The 21,331-nt window shown below is 43.1% G+C and overlaps 1 protein-coding gene across 1 annotated transcript in view; it reads left to right on the forward strand.

Moving 5' to 3' along the window:
- VEGFA (vascular endothelial growth factor A) overlaps window positions 1–3,843 on the forward strand; it is a 41,177-nt gene extending 37,334 nt beyond the window's left edge. Inside the window, exon 8 of the mRNA XM_030195739.1 lies at window positions 3,690–3,843. Within this exon, the coding sequence (XP_030051599.1) occupies window positions 3,690–3,702 (13 nt within the window). The 3' untranslated portion in view covers window positions 3,703–3,843. The remainder of the gene's footprint in view (window positions 1–3,689) is intronic.
- Window positions 3,844–21,331: the final 17,488 nt, after the last annotated feature.

Genomic DNA, 21,331 nt, shown 5'->3' on the forward strand with positions numbered 1-21,331 from the left:
AACGGGCTTAGACAGCCTGCCGAGGCACTTTTGTGGAACGTGGAAGCCCCACGTTGAGTATTACGTGGTAAGGAGAGAAGCCATGTGTTTTTAAGCTGAGTTGGGGGGGGGGGGGGAGTTCAGCAATTAGTTCCTGCTGTGCTACCTATGAGGGTTGTGTTGTGATGTTTGCAAAGACACAGGATTTAAACAATAACATGCTGGGAAGCAGAATTGTTGAGTAGCCATGATAACACAAGACATCAGAACTGGTGGTGGGATAGAGTTATGGATGTAGCACAGAACTCCTAATGTCGTCTTCGGGGAGTTTCTGGCCCCGTATCCTTTCATAGGGAAGAGAATGCTTTTAGTACGAGAGAAAGAACTGGCAGCCCAGTGAAAAAGACAGTTGGAAGGGGTTACTAGTGCAAAGCCACTGTATCTTCCTGAGTTCAGCCAATTCCATCTAAGTAATATTATTTCTGAGAACTGATGCTCCCTGTCTTCACTTTACATTGCAACCCTGCATATTCTGCAGGCCTGGAATGTTCTGTCAGATTGGCTCCCCGGAGGTACCGACCTGCATGTTTTTTTTTGCTAGAAAGCATCCAGAGATCGAGGTCAGTGCTCTAGCCACCAAATTGTAGCTGCAGTGGTTCCTTCACACCAGAAAGTCGTGTAGGAACAAAGAGAATGGAGTCTGGTTCGAGCTTCTGACAAGCAGATCAGATGAGCAGTGGCCTACAATAGTGGTCAGAATAAAAGGCTCGATCCAGTCTTGGGGTTTATGACTCTCCCTAGATGTGTATCAGCTGAACTAACAATGCAAAGAGCTTTTTTTTGTGTTTTTTCTAAATGCGATGCCAGCTAAAGGATTCATTTTGGCCAGACAACTTGATTTCTAGTTAAAAATGATCTGTTTAAAATTGGAAGAGTCTAGGAGTGTTCCAGGGTGTTGGGCCAAAATTTAGGCAGCAGTGCTGTTCATCTGCTAGTTTAGATAAATGAACCCATTGAGCGGAAGCGTAAAAACAGTCCTAACTTTAAACAGAGTTATCTGTTATAATTTAGGACTGATTGACTATTGAGCAGTCCTGCCTAACCCACGCGGGCTTATCTTTTTTTTTTTTTTTTTGCAGTGGCTATCTTTCTGAGTATTGCCCCCCCCCCCCAATAGATTTTTATAAGTAAAGGAAAAAAAAAACCAGGAAAAAAAAAAAGAATACTCTATTCTTCATGCAAAATCTTTCTTTTTTTTAATTTCAATATTTTTTCTCATTTATTTATTGGTGCTACTGTTTGTAATTATTGTGGGAAAATATATTAACAACACTATTTGTGCCATGGAGTAAAACATTCTGTAGAAACATATTTATTTTTAAACAAAATACAAATATATCTAAAAAAAAAAAAAGACATTTTGTATTAAAGACAATTCTGATCCTGATTTTTCTGTGCCACCTCTGTTTCTCTGTTTGCTTTTCGGTTTAGAAGGGGTAAAGGAGAGGGGTAGGTAGTCTGGATCCTTACATGCTCCTGTTTTCAGAAGCTGAATCTTCTATGAAAAACAGACTGGTGAAACCCACCGCATAGAAGGTACACAGCGAAACGAAAGAGCAGTAGCAGTACTTAAGTGAAATTTATACTTACCTGATCATTTCCTTTCCTTGAGTCCTGCCTGACCAATCCAGACATGGGTTATATTCTCCAGCCAACAGATGGAGCCAGAGACAAAAAGCTCAGAACTGACATCACTTCTTTTATAGGAGGGCTGGTGTTTCCTTCAGTTCCTCAGTATTTTATATCAAAGCTAAGAGAACCGAAGGCAATTTAATGTTTTTGAGTTTCCAAATCAAATACATCATTTCACGGTCACTAACACAGGACTGTATATCAAGGGTACAACTGCTTGCAGAGTGGGCTACAACATACACACCATTAGTGTTCTGAATTTGTCAGACTGAAACACTTTGGCTGCCATGGTTTCCCTGGGTGGGCTCTAGACTGATCTGGCTGACTCAAGGAAAGAAAGTTAATAGGTAAGTCCAAATTTCAATTTCCTTTTGCCTATGCCAGACCAGTCCAGACAAGTGGGATGTACCAAAGTTCTACCCAGCTCAGGTAGGAGGAAGCCACACTAGCTCTCGGTCCTCCAGACCTGAATACCAAAACTGAGATACTTAGAGTAGGGCTGCAATGGAGGCAAAGGCACGGCCTTGCCATTATCCTCTGGAAAGATAGATTCTAATTCTGCCTACAAGGACTCATGCTTCACAAATGCTATCCAAGCCTATCACCTCTATGGCGCAAATGGGTATGTGCATGCTCATGATGTCATCAGTTTCTTGATGGTTGATCACATGGCTAAAATGACAGCCTGATCGTCTACAGGGTGTAGATAATGACCAACACTAACTTTAGCTTCTTCGGGGGTTCCTGTTCCAGTGGTGCCGATAGTATGAAAAGGTTTCTTTGACTTACGCAAGTTATGGACTGTCTAAGGACCCTGAGGGGGTCACGATCAAATTTTTGTGCTCTCTCTCTCTCTAAAAGGCAACTTGTTGAACCTTGCCTGAAGCAATCCTGCCAGGGCAACATTACCATAATCAAGCACAGACATTAATAAAGCAAGGATAAGTGTACATAGTCAGGTCTCATCAAAGACTCCTTTGGTAGCCCGTAACTTGCATAGGACAAAGAAACCTTTCCGTACTATCAAAAACACTTGGTCCTCAAATGGAAGTTCAGAGTCAAAATTTACACCAAGAAATTTAAAACTAGGCATCACTGGAACGGGTCCCCTCAGGAAAGCTAAAGGTAGTGTTGGGCATTCCCTAGGTCCTGTATACCAGCAAGCTGTGGTTTTAGTCAACCATCAAGAAACTGATGACATACAAGTGGTAAGGCCTACAAAGAGAAGCCATAGCCTTACAAAACTACCTCACCAATCCACAACAGTTATCACAGCCCACCTTCAACCCTGCCTAACAACTTCCTTCTCACTTCCCTTACCTAATCTTTGAACACTACTAATTGTAACTGACATCATAAAATGATTGTGTCATTTTATTATGAACAAGCTTCCTTCCGTAAACTACTGAAGACTCACCTGTTTGAAAAAACTTACGGAAAGAGCCAAAACACATAGAGCCCATACTCACTGTTCATCAATGCAACATACATCCACTTCTGATCCCTCATCCCGTAATCCAGTCAATCATACACTTATTCACGGAACTATGTACACCATATGTCTTTGTGTCTAACACTGCCCTTTAGCTTCCCATTGCCTCCTTCCAGTGTTTCTATGTTGATGTCCCATTGTTATATTCCTAATGATATTCGAATGTCTCACACAACTCTGCACAATGTAATCCATAACCAAGTTGTAACCAATGTATTTCTATTATTCATATCTTATTGTAAGCCACACTGAGCCCGCAAAAAGGTGGGAAAATGTGGGATACAAATGCAATAAATAAATAAAAAAAATAAGTACACATGTATTCAGGAAGATATAGGCTAGCAAATAAGAGAACATCACAAAATGTGTACACACTTATAGTCTTAAAATTTGTGAATCAGTGTTAACAATGTACTCAAATATTAAAAAGAATAGGCAAAAGGGAACCGCCACAATGCAGTGCTTTGCCTAGTATTTGCCATTCCTGATGCTATTATATTAATTTGGATCCTTTTTCCATTTTCAGAATGCTGTTCTAATAGCTCTAACAGCCTCCTTCACCTCACTTTATAACCATGTCGGCTGTCGTTTGGCTTTCCTTTCACCTTTATACGTGGAATATATTTGGTCTGGGCTTCCAGGATTGTATTTTTAAATAACATACATGCCTGATGTAAAATTTTGATCTTTGCATCTACTCCTCTTAAGATTTTTTTTTTTTTAAATCATAGACTCCTTTTTGAAAGGTAAATGCTAATGTAGTGGATTTGCTATGTGTATCGACTCCAGTTCTTAAATCAAATTTGACCATATAATCACTGTTGCCAGGTGGCTCCAGAAACATTACCTCTTGCACCAAATTGCATGTTCCAGTAAAGGACTGGATCTAGAATTGCACCAGGTCTTCCAAGAAGCAGTCTTTTATCATATGTAAGAGCTTTATTCCCTGCCCCCCCCCCCCCCCCCAGTGCCCTGATGTTACATTTATCCAGTCAATACTGGGGTCATTGAAATACCCATTATTACAGTGTTGTCAAATGTCTTAGCTTTCCTCATTTCTGCTAACATTTCAACATCTGTCTGTTCATTCATGGACTTTTTATTCTTAAGGAATCCAAGGTATATTTTCTTTCTTACAGAACTTTTATTCAATTTATCTCAAGATCCTTTTTAACATAGCCTACACCTGAGGCAGAAAGAAGCCTGTGAGGTCGGCGCAGGCAGTGAATAAGAATCGTTGCAACTGCCAATGATGTCTCAGAGATATTTACACTGGGGAGGGATGGGAGGGGGGGGGGGGTCCTATCTTTATGGGGTATCCCAGAGCCAGTTAAGTGCTAAATGGTCTGGCATTGAATTTCCAAGTTTAAAACTAGCGATCGTCAGTAAAACACTGATCACTGCTGACTGAATATCAGGCCCTTGGCTTTTAGATCCATGCCTGAAGGAGGTCCTAATGTGACCTTCTCAAAGGCTCAAGCACATCACAGGCAATATTCAAAGAAAGTTCCACAGGTAAATGAGTATTTACTGGAAGAAAAGTCTTCCCCCCCAGGAAGTTCCACAGGTAAATGAGTCTTTACTGAAGAAAGTCCCCCCCCCCCCCAGCAGTTCCACAGGTAAATGAGTATTTACTGGAAGAAAAGTCTTCCCCCCCCAGGAAGTTCCACAGGTAAATGAGTCTTTACTGAAGAAAAGTCCCCCCCCCCCCAGAAGTTCCACAGGTAAATGAGTATTTACTGGAAGAAAAGTCTTCCCCCCCCCAGGAAGTTCCACAGGTAAATGAGTCTTTACTGAAGAAAAGTCCCCCCCCCCCCCCAGAAGTTCCACAGGTAAATGAGTATTTACTGGAAGAAAAGTCTTCCCCCCCAGGAAGTTCCACAGGTAAATGAGTCTTTATCTGAAGAAAAGCCCCCCCCCATGAAGTTCCACAGGTAAATGAGTCTTTACTGAAGAAAAGTCTCCCCCCCCCCATGAAGTTCCACAGGTAAATGAGTCTTTACTGAAGAAAAATCTCCCCCCCAGAAGTTCCACAGGTAAATGAGTATTTACTGGAAGAAAAGTCTTCCCCCCCCCCCCCCAGGAAGTTCCATAGGTAAATGAGTCTTTACCTGAAGAAAAGTCCCCCCCCCCCCCCCCCCATGGAAGTTCCATAGGTAAATGAGTATTTACTGGAAGAAAAGTCTTCCCCCCCCCCCCCCCCCCCGGAAGTTCCACAGGTAAATGAGTCTTTACTGAAGAAAAATCTCCCCCCCAGAAGTTCCACAGGTAAATGAGTATTTACTGGAAGAAAAGTCTTCCCCCCCCCCCCCAGGAAGTTCCATAGGTAAATGAGTCTTTACTGAAGAAAAGTTCCCCCCCTTCCTCAAGGAAGTTCCAACAGTAAACGAGTCTTTACCTGAAGAAAAGCCCCCCCCCCCCCCTTATGCTAGGAACAAGGGCAGAGCTGGGGCTGCGTTGGCAGACATACGTGCCAATATTTCATTCTGAAATTCCAGAATGCATCCAGGTTAAGAAACACTGCAGCATCTGTCAAGAGAGGGAAGGCGTCTCTCCCACTTCCACCTGGGATTTCCATTTAAAAATTGGCTTGTAGGACCTCACAGGCCTCCAACCTCCCTGCACGCTCTAAAACTGGCTCTCTCTGTCACCGATTGCAAAGAATTGAAGAAGGGGAAGGAGAGTCTTTAATTTCTGGCTGTCCAGTCATTACTGAGTAATAATACTTTATAGGTAACAAACTGGAAGCTGAATCCTTTTTCTGCAGGAAACTGACATTCAGGGGGGGTTGGGGTAGAAACACTTATATCACAGGATCATCTCTATACCTATGGGAAGCCATCTTTTGTGCCGGAACAGCCCCATTTGCAGTGCCGGGCGGCAGTGAGTGGATGTGAGCGGGCCTGCAGCACGCCAAGCCTTCGAAAAGAAGGCACGGCCAGGGGTGTGGTTCTGGCTTCACCACACAGCCCTGAGGCTCGGAGAACCCACGTGAGCCACCTTCACAAGCCCATCCGCTCCCAATTTTTTTTTTTTCTTTCTGGTCATATATCATTTCAGCAAACTGGTTTGATTCCTATGAAACCGACAGCTCAGGTTTCAGAATCTTATCCAGAGAAATGTTTAACTCTGCCATTCACGGAATGAACAACAATCACCCCGGAAATACTGGAATCCTTGAGCTGCGAATAGCAGTTTTCACAGAAGGACATAATAGTTTAAGCAAAGGGATTTTGTTTCAAGCGATTCCCCAGACACTTTCCGCTTACAAACAGAGCTGTGTTTGTACAGGTACAACTAGAAACTGTTCTGGCAGCCAAGACAGAAGAAATGAGTCTGGGGGAATAAACGATCACAAGTTGGTTCTCAAAGCAAATGGGATCAAACTGCACATACCCTGGCGTAGAAGTGAGGTTCATTCCCGTCACCATATGTGCAAAACTAATCCATTTGCAGAAATTGCCTCAGACACAAATGGATGCCACAGGCCTGACTAAAAAGAATTTCCAAGTGCACTTAGATAAATTGCCTTTACATGTAACATCTTATGAATAAGTACATAAGTATTGCCACACTGGGACAGACCGAAGGTCCATCAAACCCAGTATCCTGTTTCCAACAGTGGCCAATCCAGGTCACAAATACCTGGCAAGATCCCAAAAAACATCAATACATTTTATGCTGGTTATCCCAGAAATAAGCAGTGGATTTTCCCCAAGTCATTTTAATAATGGTCTGTGGACTTTTCCTTTAAGAAGCTGTCCAAACCTTTTTTAAATGCCGCTAAGCTAACCGCCTTTACCACATTCTCTGGCAACGAATTCCACAGTTTACACATTGAGTGAAGGAAAATTTTCTCAGATTCATATTAAATTTACTACTTCGTAGCTTCATCACATGCCCCCTAGTGCTAGTATTTTTGGAAAGAGTAAACAAACGATTCACGTCCCCCTGTTCCACTCCACTCATTATTTTATAGACCTCTATCATATCTCCCCTCAGCCGTCCTTTCTCCAAGCTGAAGAGCCCTAGATGTTTCAGTCTTTCCTACTACTACTTAACACTTCTAAAGCGCTACAAGGGTTGCGCAGCGCTGTACAGTTTAACAAAGAAGGCCAGTCCCTGCTCAAAGGAGCTTACAATCTAAAGGGTGAAATGTCAAGTTGGAGCAGTCTAGATTTCCTGAATAGAGGTATAATGGTTAGGTGCCGAAGGCGACATTGAAGAGGTGGGTTTTGAGCAAGGATTTGAAGATGGGCAGGGAGGGGGCTTGGCGTATGGGCTCAGGAAGTTTATTCCAAGCATAGGGAGTCATAGGGAAGTCATCCCATTCCCTTTATCATTTTCGTCGCCCTTCTCTGCACCTTTTCTAATTTCACTATATCTTTTTTGAGATGCGATGACCAGAATTGAACACAATATTCGAGGTGCGGTCGCACCATGGACCGATACAAAGGCATTATAACATAGTAACATAGTAAATGACGGTAGATAAAGATGTGTATGGTCCATCCAGTGTGCCCAACAAGATAAACTCATTTTACATGGTATGTGATACTTTATACCAGAGTTTGATTTGTCCTTGCCATTCTCAGGGCACAGACTGTAGAAGTCTGCCCAGTACTGTTCTTGTACTAAATTCTGAAGCTAACATCGAAGCCCCTTAAAATTTACACTCCAGCCCATCCCTATCTATTCAGTCACGACCAGGGCATAGACCGTAGAAGTCTGCCCAGCTCCTGTTTGGTTTCCCAATTACCGGTGTTGCCACCCAATCTCCGCTAAGATTCCACGGAACCATTCCTTCTAAACAGGATTCCTTTGTGTTTATCCCATGTTTGAATTCCATTACCGTTTTCATCTCCACCACCTCCCGCGGGAGGGCATTCCAAGCATCCACTACTCTCTCCATGAAAAAATACTTCCTGACATTAGTCCTGAGTCTGCCCCCCTTCAACCTCAATTCATGTCCTCTAGTTCTACCGCCTTCCCGTCTCCGGAAAAGGTTCATTTGCAGATTAATACCTTTCAAATATTTGAACGTCTGTATCATGACACCCCTGTTTCTCCTTTCCTCCAAGGTATACATGTTCAGGTCAGCAAGTCTCTCCTCATACAGTTTGCAACGCAAATCCCATACCATTTTTGTAGCTTTTCTTAGCACTGCTTCCAGTCTTTTTCCATTTTTAGCAACAAACGGCCTCCAAAGCTGAACACAATACTCCAAGTGATGCCTCACCAATGACTTGTAGAGGGACATCAACACCTCCTTTTTTCTGCTGGTTATGCCCCTCTCTACGCAGCCTAGCATCCTTCTGGCCACGGCCATCGCCTTGTCGCATTGTTTCTTCACCTTCAGATCCTCCGACATCAACACCCCAAGGTCTGTCTCCTGAGTCGAGCTTACTAATCTCTCCCCTCCTATCCGGTATCTCTCTTTTGGGTTTCCGCACCCCAAGTGCATCACTCTGCACTTCTTGGCATTAAATTTATCTTAGTAAATTACAATGTAATACTTCTACAGAAACAGTTTAAATTACTCTTTTTTATATGCTGTGAAATTTCTATAGTGTCTAAATTGAATTATTGGTGCTCAGTTTTACATTTCTCTGTGTGGCTTGTCTTCTAGAGATATGCTGTAATGCACATCACTGCACCATATACCCTGCCTACCTCCCTAATGCTGTTTGTGATATTACGTCTTCACAATTCTCAAATTATGAGCTGTTATTAATTATACTGGTTCACTTATCTCAGAGCAGGTCTTCCATCACTGGGATAGTGGTGCAGATCTCACACGGGGTTGCAAACTTGTTAAATTAAGTGTCCGTGACTAGTGCTCGTGCACTTCTCCTGCCATCCTTATTAATCAGCTTAGTCCTGTTATCATAGTTCCCGACAGAATCTGTGTTTCGCTACTTGTTAGCGTCTTCAGGAGAACTGTTTATTTCTGGTGTGGACCATCATTCCGATTCAAGACAGTTATCTATTTTTTTTAAAAACGCGAAACACAGCGCGTTGCTGATCTGCAAGGGCAGACTTCTACATGGAATGTTGCTAGTGGAGGAGTAGCCTAGTGGTTAGTGCAGCGGACTCTGATTCTGGGGAACTGGGTTCAATGCCCACTGCAGCTCCTTGTGACTCTGGGCAAGTCACTTAACCCTCCATTGCCCCTGGTACAAAATAAGTAACTGAATATATGTAAACCGCTTTGAATGTAGTTGCAAAAACCTCAGAAAGGCAGTATATCAAGTCCCATTTCCCTTTCCCCCTTTCCCTTATGACATCACAATATCAGAAGTGAGCCAAGTATCGGGTAATCAAGCCATTGTGACATCACTGATGAGGTTGGCTCTTATTGGTGGAATGAGTGGAGGAGTAGCCTAGTGGTTAGTGCAGCGGACTCTGATTCTGGGGAACTGAGTTCAATTCCCACTGCAGCTCCTTGTGACTCTGGGCAAGTCACTTAACCCTCCATTGCCCCCGGTACAAAATAAGTACCTGTATATATGTAAACCACTTTGAATGTATATCACAGAAAGGCGGTGTATCAAGTACCATTTCCCCATTGCCCGCCTAAATACATTTCATCTCCAGAAGTCAGAAGCAGGCAGCGGTGAATGCAGATCCTAGCTATCGTTGCTGTGGCAGGAGTACTTTGTGAGTAAGCATGGGGACCAGGCAAGAACATGCTCTGAATGGAGTGGCTTAAAGATTAGAGCTGGAGAACTGCCAAGTGACCATGTCCCAGGAAAGAGATTTTAGTCCAGGTACAGACCTGGTGCATTATGGGACTTGCAGCAACTGATTTCAATGGGTAGAATCAGGGACCCCCCAAATAGCACAATGAAATGGGATGCAAGTTCAAAAACAGGTCTCCTTCCTGAAACCGGGTAATTTGCCAGCTCTGGAGCTGAGAGCCACAGAAGTCGTGCAAGTTATTTTCAATTTCCTTTGCTTATGACACAAACTAGAGATGCCAAAGGTGGTCTGTCCCACAAAGTGAGACAAGTATAAGAACATAAGAATAGCCATATTGGATTATTATTATTACTTATTTGTTACATTTGTATCCCACAGTTTCCCACCAATTTGAAGGCTCAATGTGGCTTACATAGTACCGTATCGGCGTTCGCAAATTCCGGTATCAACAAATACAAGGTGATATAGTGGTAGAATAAGGTTCATGTGTGATAGACACATTGGGAGATCTTAGAGAGGAAGAGTTAAGTTTTGTCCATTACAAACTTTGGTTTCGTTGTGTTGCAGGTATTCAGGCTTTTATGTTGAGTCGGTGGGGTATGCCTTTTTGAACAGGGTTGTTTTTTGTGGTTTCCGGAAATTTAGGTGGTCATATGTTGTTTTTACGACTTTTGGCAGTGTGTTCCATAGTTGTGCTTTTAAATAGGAAAAGCTGGATGCATAAGTTGATTTGTGTTTGACCAATGGACCATCTAGCCCAGTATCCTGCTTCCAATAGTGGTCAAAAGCCCAAATAGAAGCAAGATTCATGCTACTGACCCCCATGGACAAACAGTGGCTTCCCACATGTCTATTTGAATAGCAGACTATATATTCTTCCTCCAGGAGCTTGTCCAAACCTTTTTTAACCCCAGATACATGAACTACTGATACCACATCCTCTGGATTTCCAGAGCTTAACTATTCATTGAGTGAAAAAAAAATTTCCTCCTATTCGTTTTAAAAGTAGTACCATGTAACTTCCTTGAGCATTGCCTAGTCTTTGTACTTTTTGAAACAGTAGAAACAAAAAAAATTGATTTACGTTTACCCGCTCTACACCACTCAGTATTTTGTAGGCCTCTATCATATCCCCTCTCGACCCTCTCTTTTCCAAGCTGAAGAGCCTTAACCCTCTTTAGCCTTTCCTCATGTGAGAGAAATTCCATCCCCTTTATCATCTTGGTCGCTCTTCTGTGATTTCGATTCTTCTTCTCAATGTGCATCACTTTGCACCTGTCCACATTAACCTCCGGATTCTATATATGGCGACTAACGGGGCCCCTTTTACAAAGACGCACTAGTGTTTTTAGCACGTGATAAAATAAGTGTGCACTGAATGCTTGAGACGGCCATATATTCCTGTGGGGCGTAGTCAGACTTCGATGGGAGGGGGGTCCAGAGCCCGAGGTAAGGGGACACAGTCCACCACCAACTTTGCCCCCCCTGCCAACGACCCTCTTGACCCCCCTCTTGCCGTCGCCTACCTTTGCAGGACATCAGAAACATAAGGAAGCCTTTTGCGGGAAGAAGAGGACCTCGGCTGGCGGGGGTTGGGGTCCCCCGCCAGCAAAGGCAGGTGACGGCGGGTTGGCGGCGGGAGGGGGGGTTGAGAGGATCGTCAGCAGGGGGGTCCAGGGCCAAATCTATGGGGGCCCAGGCCCCATGTAGCTACACCACTGGTGCACACTAAAAACTCTAGCGTGCCTTTGAAAAAGACCCCTGCAATTTGGCCGTACGGGCCATTTTGCATGTACAGTTAATTTTTTACACAACAAAAAACAGGGTGGGAAAGAACCAAGTCCAAGAGATCAGTCCAAACACCAGGATAAGATGCTCCAAACACAACTTTATTTGGACCCTACAAGGTCCGTGTTTCGGCTATAAAAGCCTTCCTCAGGGGTCCATCGATGAGTGCTCAGCTTTATATCGACTGATGATGGAGCGCATGAATATATTTTTAATGGACGAGATACGCTCACTTCCACTCCTGTTTCTTAAACCTTCTTGGTTGGGCTTCAGCTCAGAAAATGGTTTTAGAAACAGGAGTGGAAGTGATATAAAGCTGAGCACTCATCGATGGACCCCTGAAGAAGGCTTTTAATAGCCGAACCACGGACCGTGGAGGGTCCAAATAAAGTTGTGTTTGGAGCATCTTATCCTGGTGTTTGGACTGATCTCTTGGTTCTTTTCCACCCTGGTTTTTGTTGTGTTCTGTTCTTGTGGAAAGTGTGAACCCCATTTGTTTTTGTGGCAGTTAATTTTTTTAGCAAGCCAATCAGCACTGATAATTGGCCACTAACAATCAATTATCAGCACTAATTGCTGCTAATTAGAATTTATGTGCACACCTTTCTAAGTGCATTCTATCGAATGGTGCACTCTAATTCTAATGTGCAGATCTCAAATGGGGACATGGCCATGGGAGGGGCATTGGTGGTTTATGGGCATTCCTAAAAATTATGCAGACCGTTATAGAATATGCCCGATCTGCACCTAAGTTAGGTGGGGGCAGTTACACCAAGTTTTAGCTGGTGGAAATGGTCACACCTAAATTTTAGTCGCAGAAACGGGCGCTACGTGTATTCTGTAAACTGCATCTAACTTAAGGTGAGGTTTATTTATTTATTTATTGCATTTGTATCCCACATTTTCCCACCTTTTTGCGGGTTCAGTGTGGCTTACAATATGAGTTAAATGTTAGAAATACAATTTGTTACAGATTGGTTATGGATTACATAGTGCAGAGTTATGCGAAACAATTGAGGTGTCGTTAGGGAATGTAGCAATGGAACATAAACATTGAAACTTTGGAAGGAAACATTGGGAGCTTGGAGAGCGATAAAAAGGCATGAGGACATATGGTGTATATCTTTCTGTGAGTAAAGGTATGAGAGATGTGATATTACGGGAATGAGAATTCAGAGGTGAATGTATGATGCATTAGTGAATATTAAGTGTGGCCTTTATGTGTTTTGTTTCTTTCCGTAAATTTTTCCGAAAAGATGGGTCTTCAATGATCTGTGGAAGGAAGCTTGCTCGTTGATTGTTCTTAAGTTGCGCGGCAGTGTATTCCAAAACTGCATGCTCATGTGAGAAAAGGTTGACGCGCGTAGACTAACGCTAAGCGTGGGTTTCTTTGGTACTAATTTTCTTGGCCCCACATATAGAATCTGGTGCTAAATCTCATCTGCCATTTGGATGCCCAGTCTTCCAGTTTCCTAAGGTCTTCCTGCGATTTTTCACAATCCGCATGTGTTTTGACAACTTTGAATAGTTTTCGGTCATCTGCAAGTCTAATCACCTCACTTGTTGTTCCCATTTCCAGATCATTAATAAATGTTAAATAGCACCGGTCCCAGTACCGATCCCTGTGGCACTCCACTATTCACCCTCCTCCACTGACAGAATTGGCCATTTAACCCTACCCTCTATTTTCTATACATCAACCAATTCCTAACCCACAACAGAACATTGCCTCCTATCCCATGGGTTTTTAATTTTCTCAGGAGTCTCTCATGAGGGACTTTGTCAATCGCTTTCTGAAAATGTATATACACTACTACATCAACTAGCTAAACTGGTCAGGCAAGACTTCCCTTGGCTGAGCCCATGCTGGCTTTGTCCCGTTAAACTATGTTTATCTGTGTGTTCCGTAATTTTATTCTTTCTAATAGTTTCCACTATTTTCCCTGGCACTGAAGTCAGGCTTACCGGTCTGTAATTTCCCGGAACACCCATGGAACCTTTTCTAAAAATCGGCGTCACATTGGCCACCCTCCATTCTTCAGGCACTACGGATGACTTTAACGACAGGTTACTAACAGCACATCTGCAATTTCATATTGTCTGAGGTATAAATTTACAAAGTTTTACATGCGGAAAAAAAGCTTCATAAATGGAAGAAGGAAAAGAAAATGATATGTTACTTTCTTTTGTGCGTCTGAAAGGATATAGACAGAGTGAAGACAGTATTTGGACAGTTTTCAAAGGAATTTGCCCAGGTAACTAAATAGCTGGGTAAATTCCCCGAACGGAAAACTTTCTTTCACTCAGTATTACACATAGGTGTATTTTTACTAATGGACTTCTCCACTCCAGCAAGTCTAGTAATTGTGACATAAAGACAGTGCTGGGTGGACTTATATGGTCTCCAAGTCCTGCAAATGAATCAAGGATGTGTGTTGTATATCACATTCATTATTGGCTTGTTCATGAACTGATAATGAGTGTGATAGGCCAAGTGACATCCACAACAAAGAAAATGTTCCACTCAATGTGGAAACTCAAACACATGAAACAATTCTTCCCGAGAGGAACATTTCGCAACCTGATACAATCAATGGTACTGTTGGTGGAGGTACATATGAAGGCCTAGACCAAGCAGTTTGGTGGAGGTACATATGAAGGCCTAGACCAAGCAGTTTTAGCACTGCTAAAACTGCTTGGTCTAGGCCTTCATATGTACCTCCACCAACAGTACTAAGCCATGTAGACTACTGCAATGGAATTTATGCGGGATGCAAAGAACAAACCTTAAAGAAACTTCAGACCGCTCAAAACAGGGCAGCTAGGCTTATCTTCGGAAAAACGCGATTTGAAACTGCAAAACCCCTTCGCGAAAAACTATACTGGCTCCCAATCAAAGAACGCATTGCTTTCAAAATCTGCACCCTGGTTCACAAAATTATCTGCGGTGAAGCCCCGGGATACATGACAGACTTGATCGACCTACCAACTAGAAACACATCCGAATCAACACGAACGTATCTAAATCTGCATTACCCAAGCTGCAAAGGACTCAAATACAAATCAACTTACGCGTCCAGTTTTTCCTACATAAGCACACAACTGTGGAACGCATTACCAAAAGCCTTGAAAAGTATGAACGACCACCTAAACTTCCGGAAAACACTAAAAACCAGCCTGTTTAAAAAGGCATACCCTACCGATCCAACATAAATGCCTGATCTCTGCAACACAACAAAACTAAAGTACGTAATGGACACAACACAACTCTTCCGCTGTTTGATTCCCTAATTGTGGCTGTGCCACATGAACTTTATCTTACCACAACATCACTTTGTATTTGTTTACACCGGAGTCTGTAACGCCTCTCTGGTACTATGTAAGCCACATCGAGCCTACAAATAGGTGGGAAAATGGGATATAAATGTAACAAATAAATAAAATAAATAAATAGGCAGACTGGATGAACCATTAAGGTCTAAGTTATTTATTTATTAAGATTTATTTACTGCCTGTTTGAAGGAATTCTCTCAAGGCAATGCACAGTAAGAGTAGATCAAACATGAGCAATAGGCAAATTACTATGTTATTGATTAGTAGAGAGGTGTGGTAGCCGTGTTAGTCCACTCTTAAGGTTATCAATAGAAATCAAACAAAATAAAACATGGAAAAGAAAATAAGATGATACCTTTTTTATTGGGCATAACTTAATACATTTCTTGATTAGCTTTTGAAGGTTGCCCTTCTTCCTCAGATCGGAAATAAGCAAATGTGGCAAATGTTATTGATTAAACTCGCTTGATGCCAATTGCATTATAACCATTGTATCATATGGTTCTGACTTGCACAGTTGTATTGATTAGGTTTTAAGGCGTGATTTGCTGCTTTGAATCATTCCCACCTTAAGAGGGAGCTGAGGGAGAGAAGATGGACAGCAACTTGGCCAGTCTCCTGTGTGCATATGAGGCCAATATCAGACTAACAAGGATTCTACCGGAAAGCACTATGGACTTCTGGCATTGCGCTTTGCCATTCTGCTTGTGTACAAAGAATCAAGGACAAGAACTTTGTTTTGTATACTGGCTCAAACAGACTGAGGCTTCTAGTCTGAATTTATTTCCGTATTCCTCAACTGAACTTCAAAGTGCCTGTCTGATTGGTTCTGCCGCAATAAATGAGCTCTGATGCAACCATCCACCGAGTCTGTTGCCAGAACTCAAGTATAGGTTGTACAAAGCACTGATAACTGAAACTTACTCACTGCTTTGAAAGAGACAATGATTTCGCATTTTGTCTTGCTATTTTGGTACTTTGCCATTTTCCGTAGACTTTTACCCAAGATTGTATGGGGCGTACAGTCTCTGAGACCCCATCTTTGCTAGCACACTTGAGACTTGCAGACTTCACTGGACATTGTATTTTCCTGACTATCTACTATATACTATAATGTCTTTGTATCGCTCCATGGTGCGTCCACACCTTGAGAATTGTGTTCAGTTCTGGTCGCTGTATCTCAAAAAAGATATAGCAGAATTAGAAAAGGTTCAAAGAAGAACAACCAAAATGATAAAGGGGATGGAACTCCTCTCATATAAAGAGTAAGACCTTTCTTCCCAAGGACTGTCTTCCGTAACCTGGTACAATCAATGGTGCTCAGTCACCTAGACTACTGCAACGCACTCTACGCCGGCTGTAAAGAGCAAATAATCAAGAAACTTCAGATAGCCCAGAACACTGCAGCTAGACTCATATTTGGTAAAACAAACTATGAAAGTGCTAAACCTCTACGAGAAAAGCTACACTGGCTCCCACTTAAAGAGCGCATCACGTTCAAAATATGCTCCCTAGTTCCCCAAATCATTCACGGAGACGCACCAGCCTACATGTCAGACCTGATAGACTTACCACCCAGAAATGCCAAAAGATCGTCCCGCACATTCCTTAATCTGCATTTCCCCAACTGCAAAGGTCTAAAATACAAACTAATGCATGCGTCAAACTTTACCTACTTGAGCACACAGTTACCGCGCAACTTAAAAACGATTTACGAACTAACCAACTTCTGCAAACTACTGAAGACCCATCTCTTTAATAAGGCATACCACAAAGATCAACCAATGTGAATATACACCACTCCTCCGCATATACTCAGAACTGTCCTATAATATCTGCTTGTTATATTACTATCATGTTTTATCATTATCATGTTACCCAAGCTTCTTCTATAACACTAAATGTATATTTTCCAATTTAATTCCACCATTCATGATGTATTTGAGCCTGCAAAGAGGTGGGAAAATAAATAAATAAAATATAAGGAAAAGGCTAAAGAAGTTAGGGCTCTTCAGCTTGGAAAAGAGACGGATGAGGGGAGATATGATTGAGGTCTACAAAATCCTGAGTGGTGTAGAATGAGTAGAAGTAAATCGATTTTTCGCTCGTTCCAAAAGTACAAAGACTAGGGGACACTCAAGGAAGTTACATGGAAATACTTTAAAAACAAATAGGAGGAAATATTTCTTTCACTCAACGAATAGTTAAGCTTTGGAACTCTTTGCCAGAGGAGGTGGTAACAATGGTTAACATATCTGGGTTTAAAATAGGTCTGGACAAATTCTTGGAGGAAAAGTCCATAGTCTGCTATTGAGCCAGACATGGGAAGCGACTGCTTGCCCTGGGATTTGTAGTATGGAGTATTGCCATAATTTGGGATTCTGCCAGGTACCTGTGACCAGCCTTGGCTACTGTTTGGAAAACAGGATACTGGGTTAGATGGACCACTGGTCTGACCCAGTATGGCTGCTCTTATGTTCTTATGATCTTTGTTTCTGTGGTCCTACAGTATTCTAGGGTACACACATGTTACTCACTGTCCAGGTGTCCTGGAGGTTTAAGCTGGTGTCAGAAGAAGAATAAACACTGCCTTATCATGGAACAGCTGCTGCTTTATGTGACGACTTGAAGCCAGTTGAGCTTGTCATCAATGACAGATTGTAAGGCTGTTATTCTTCTAGCATTGGGGTTAGTTAAGGCCATTTTCTTTGGTCTTGGGACTGAGTTAGACATTGATACTTTGGTCTTGATTTATAAAAGACAAGGGGGCCAATATTCGGACCACAACTTGCCAGAAAAATGCCATTGAAAGTCAGTATTGTCTGCCTCCATCTGCTGGTTGGGTGAGACAACCCACTTGTCTGGACTGGCCTGGCTGGATGATAAGAAAGAAGAAGACAAAAAAACATTGGGAGATGCTGAGCTTAAAACCTCCCAAACAGTCCGGAGAACTTTCTCTTTGCATCTGTCCAGCAGAGCAAAAAATGTAATTGAGGGGCTGAGTGTGTTGCATGTGAGAAGGACTTGCATGCTCAGAATTTTACAGTAAGACTCTTTTTTTTTTTTTTTTTTACTAAACTGCACAAGTGATTCTCATGCAGCAAATGCAATGCAGCATATTCAAAATGAATGAGCTGCGGCGCATTTGCAGCGCCGGGAATCGCTAGCACAGTTTAGTAAAAGAGCTGCTCTGTCCAGGTGATGTGTAATGATGTCACCTTTTTGTGTCCAACTCAGGGGCCCTTTTACAAAGCGTCAGTAAGCCCAACGCAGGCTTACCGTGCTCTAAATCGGAACTGCCATCCCAACGCGGCCGCTGGCTGTAGTTCCGGCGCGAGCACGTTCCATTTCCGGTGTGCCATAAAATATTTTTTTCTAGCACGGCGCTAACCCGGCAGCAATTGAGCATCGCCATGTGCTGCCTGGTTACTGCTAAGTTACCGCGGGAGCCCTTACCGCCACCTCAATGGGTGGCGGTAAATGCTCCCCGCCCCCTCCCCCCACATGGCCACACAGTAAGAGATATCTTGCCGCATGGCCATTTATTTTTGGGCTTTATATGTGCTGCGGTAAAATGGGCCCTGGCGTGCCGGAAAAACATCCCCCGCCGCTACCTCAAAGTCCTTTTTCCCATAGCCCCCCCCTTGGGTACTCCGTTCTGTTTATAAATCTCTCTTATCTGTCCCCTTCTCCTCTATTGCTAATTCCAGGCTCTGTTCCTTTTATCTTGCAGCGCCTCACGCCTGGAATAGACTTCCCGAGCCTGTACGTCTAGCCCCCTCTTTGGCCGTTTTCAAGTCCAAACTTAAAGCCCACCTCTTTACCACTGCTTTTGACTCCTAACCACTGCTCACTTGCCCTGTCCTTTTATCCTCACCTCTTTATTCCCTTACCCTTATTGTTCTGTCTGTTTACCTGTCTTATCTAGATTGTAAGCTCTTTGAGCAGGGACTGTCTTTTTGTGTCTGGTGTACAGCGCTGCTTATGCCTTGTAGCGCTATAGAAATGATAAGTAGTAGTAGCTTAGTAAAAGGACCCCATCAGTCCTGCATGTCAGACTATAATGTCTTTCCTTTTGGTTGTTTAAAAGCTCTCTCATGATTTCAAGGAATAACTTGTCTCTGTATGCTCACATAGTTAGTCATCGTTGTTTTAGTGTGTCTGAGTGACTGAACCAATTCCAGCAGCAGGAGGAAGTCAGATCATAGGTGTAGTGATGTTCTCAGCCTATCAGAACCTTGCTTTCATCTCTCACCCAAGAGTAGGTCTGGAGCAAGCTGAGTCTTGGCTGGGTGCTGAGTGGCTGAGAAAGTTTACCTCCTCGGAAGATAGTGAATCATTGTGCTCCTTCTGTTAATTAGTAGCTGCCTTCATATCGCTGCCTCACAAAGTTGCTGAGGGCTGCATTCTAGGTTATTTTCTTATTGCTGGGTAGTATTATTAGTTTTTGAATGATGCTCTTGTGGTTTTTGGCAGCTCTTGCCAAGCATTCCTCTCCAGGGTTGTTTTATGCTCTGGGAGAGTAGACGAGAATGGGAGTGCCTCCAACTGCACACAGGCCAAGATTTGTAAACTCTTTAACGGGGGGGGGTGAGAAACTGAGGAGAGGCAAAATCTGCTACAGAGAGACAGGGCAATAGCATTAGTTTTATGGAAAGGGACAGTGAAAAAAAATCAGATCGTGTTAAGTGTCCTAACACAAGAGATTCTGTAACCGAGGGGTCAGCGGCTGTTTGTGATCCGGCAGGATTTGTATTTCCTCTGGATCCATGGAACCAATGCCAGCAGCGAACAGCAAAAATCACTGCACTCAGCCTCGCAGTAGAATCTGGATCCTTCTACCCCACCTGAAGCCTAACACAAAGCTTAACTTCTCAACTCTTCAATTTCACCTCCCCATAAAAACTCTAGACTTGGCTAACCGTCCATTAAAATAAAGATAACACTCCGCATTTATAGATAATCAAATGTACTCTATCTTCCCACCCCACTCCAAACTGAGCCCATCATAATCCTCCCCACACCAAACCTAACCTGCCATAGCACTTACCTGTTGTGCTGGCAGCTCTTCTAAGAGCACTCCACAGTTCGAATAACCAACGTCAGCTGGTGGAAAACATACATACATAGCAACATAGTAGATGACAGCAGAAAAAAACCTGCATGGTCCATCCAGTCTGGCCAACAAGATAAACTCATATGCGCTATTTTATGTGAATACCTGACCTTGATTTGTATCTGCCATTTTCAGGGCACAGACCGTAGAAGTCTGCACAGCACTAGCCCCGCCTCCCAACCACTAGCCCCGCCTCCCACCACAGGCTCTACCACCCGATCTCGGCTAAGCTTCTGAGGATCCATTCCTTCCGAACAGGATTCCTTTATGTTTATCCCATGCATTTTTTAATTCCGTTACCGTTTTCATCTCCACCACCTCCCGCAGGAGGGAAAAACACACGTAAGTGCTGCTCTCATGTCACCTTGGGGAGGAATAGCGGAGACTAATCAAGTGATAACACAAAAACAGAATATGAGGACAGATTTAGAGACCTCAGTACATATATACTTTGGAAAAAAGGCAGGAGAGAGGACATAATGATAGAGACCTTTAAATCCTTTGTGGCATAAATGCACAGGAAACGAATCTCTTTCAAATGAAAGGAGGCTCTGGAATGAGGGAGCACAGGATGAAGGGGAAAGGGGAAAGACTAAGAAATACTTCTTCACAGAGCGGGTTGTAGATGCTTGGAACGGCCTTCCGGTGGAGGAGGTGGCGATGAAGGCTCTATCTGAATTCAAGAATCTAGAATCTCTAAGGGAGAGGAAGGGACAGTAGATGGCATGGATAGTCAGACTGGATAGGTCATATGATCTTTATCTGCTTCAATTTTCTCTGTTTCTACATTTTGATATTGGCAGATAAAGGTCATAAGGCCTACCCAGTCTACCCATCCACACCAAGATGGGGGTACTGTGTGTAACTCTGGTCTCACCACACAGTTCCAGGTACCAGCTAGGTCTTCAGGTCAGCACCCAAACCAACGTCATAGCAAAATTTCTTTTTCAGCTGGGCGCAGGCCGCAGCCAGGCTTCATCCTGGTAGGCCTCAGGGTTGTAAGCCATACTTTTGCTACTTTTTATTTCTCAATGTGGCTTACATATTGTATACAGGTACTTATTTGTACCTGGGGCAATGGACTTGCCCAGAGTCACAAGGAGCTGCCTGTGCCTGAAGGGGGAATCGAACTCAGTTCCTCAGGACCAAAGTCCACCACTCTAACCACTAGGCCACTCCTCCACATGACATCTCCTATCCATCTAAACCAGCAAACATTTCCCTCAGCA

The sequence above is a fragment of the Microcaecilia unicolor genome, chromosome 3 (assembly GCF_901765095.1).
Source record: "Microcaecilia unicolor chromosome 3, aMicUni1.1, whole genome shotgun sequence".
In the NCBI taxonomy this organism is placed as follows: Eukaryota; Metazoa; Chordata; class Amphibia; order Gymnophiona; family Siphonopidae; genus Microcaecilia; species Microcaecilia unicolor.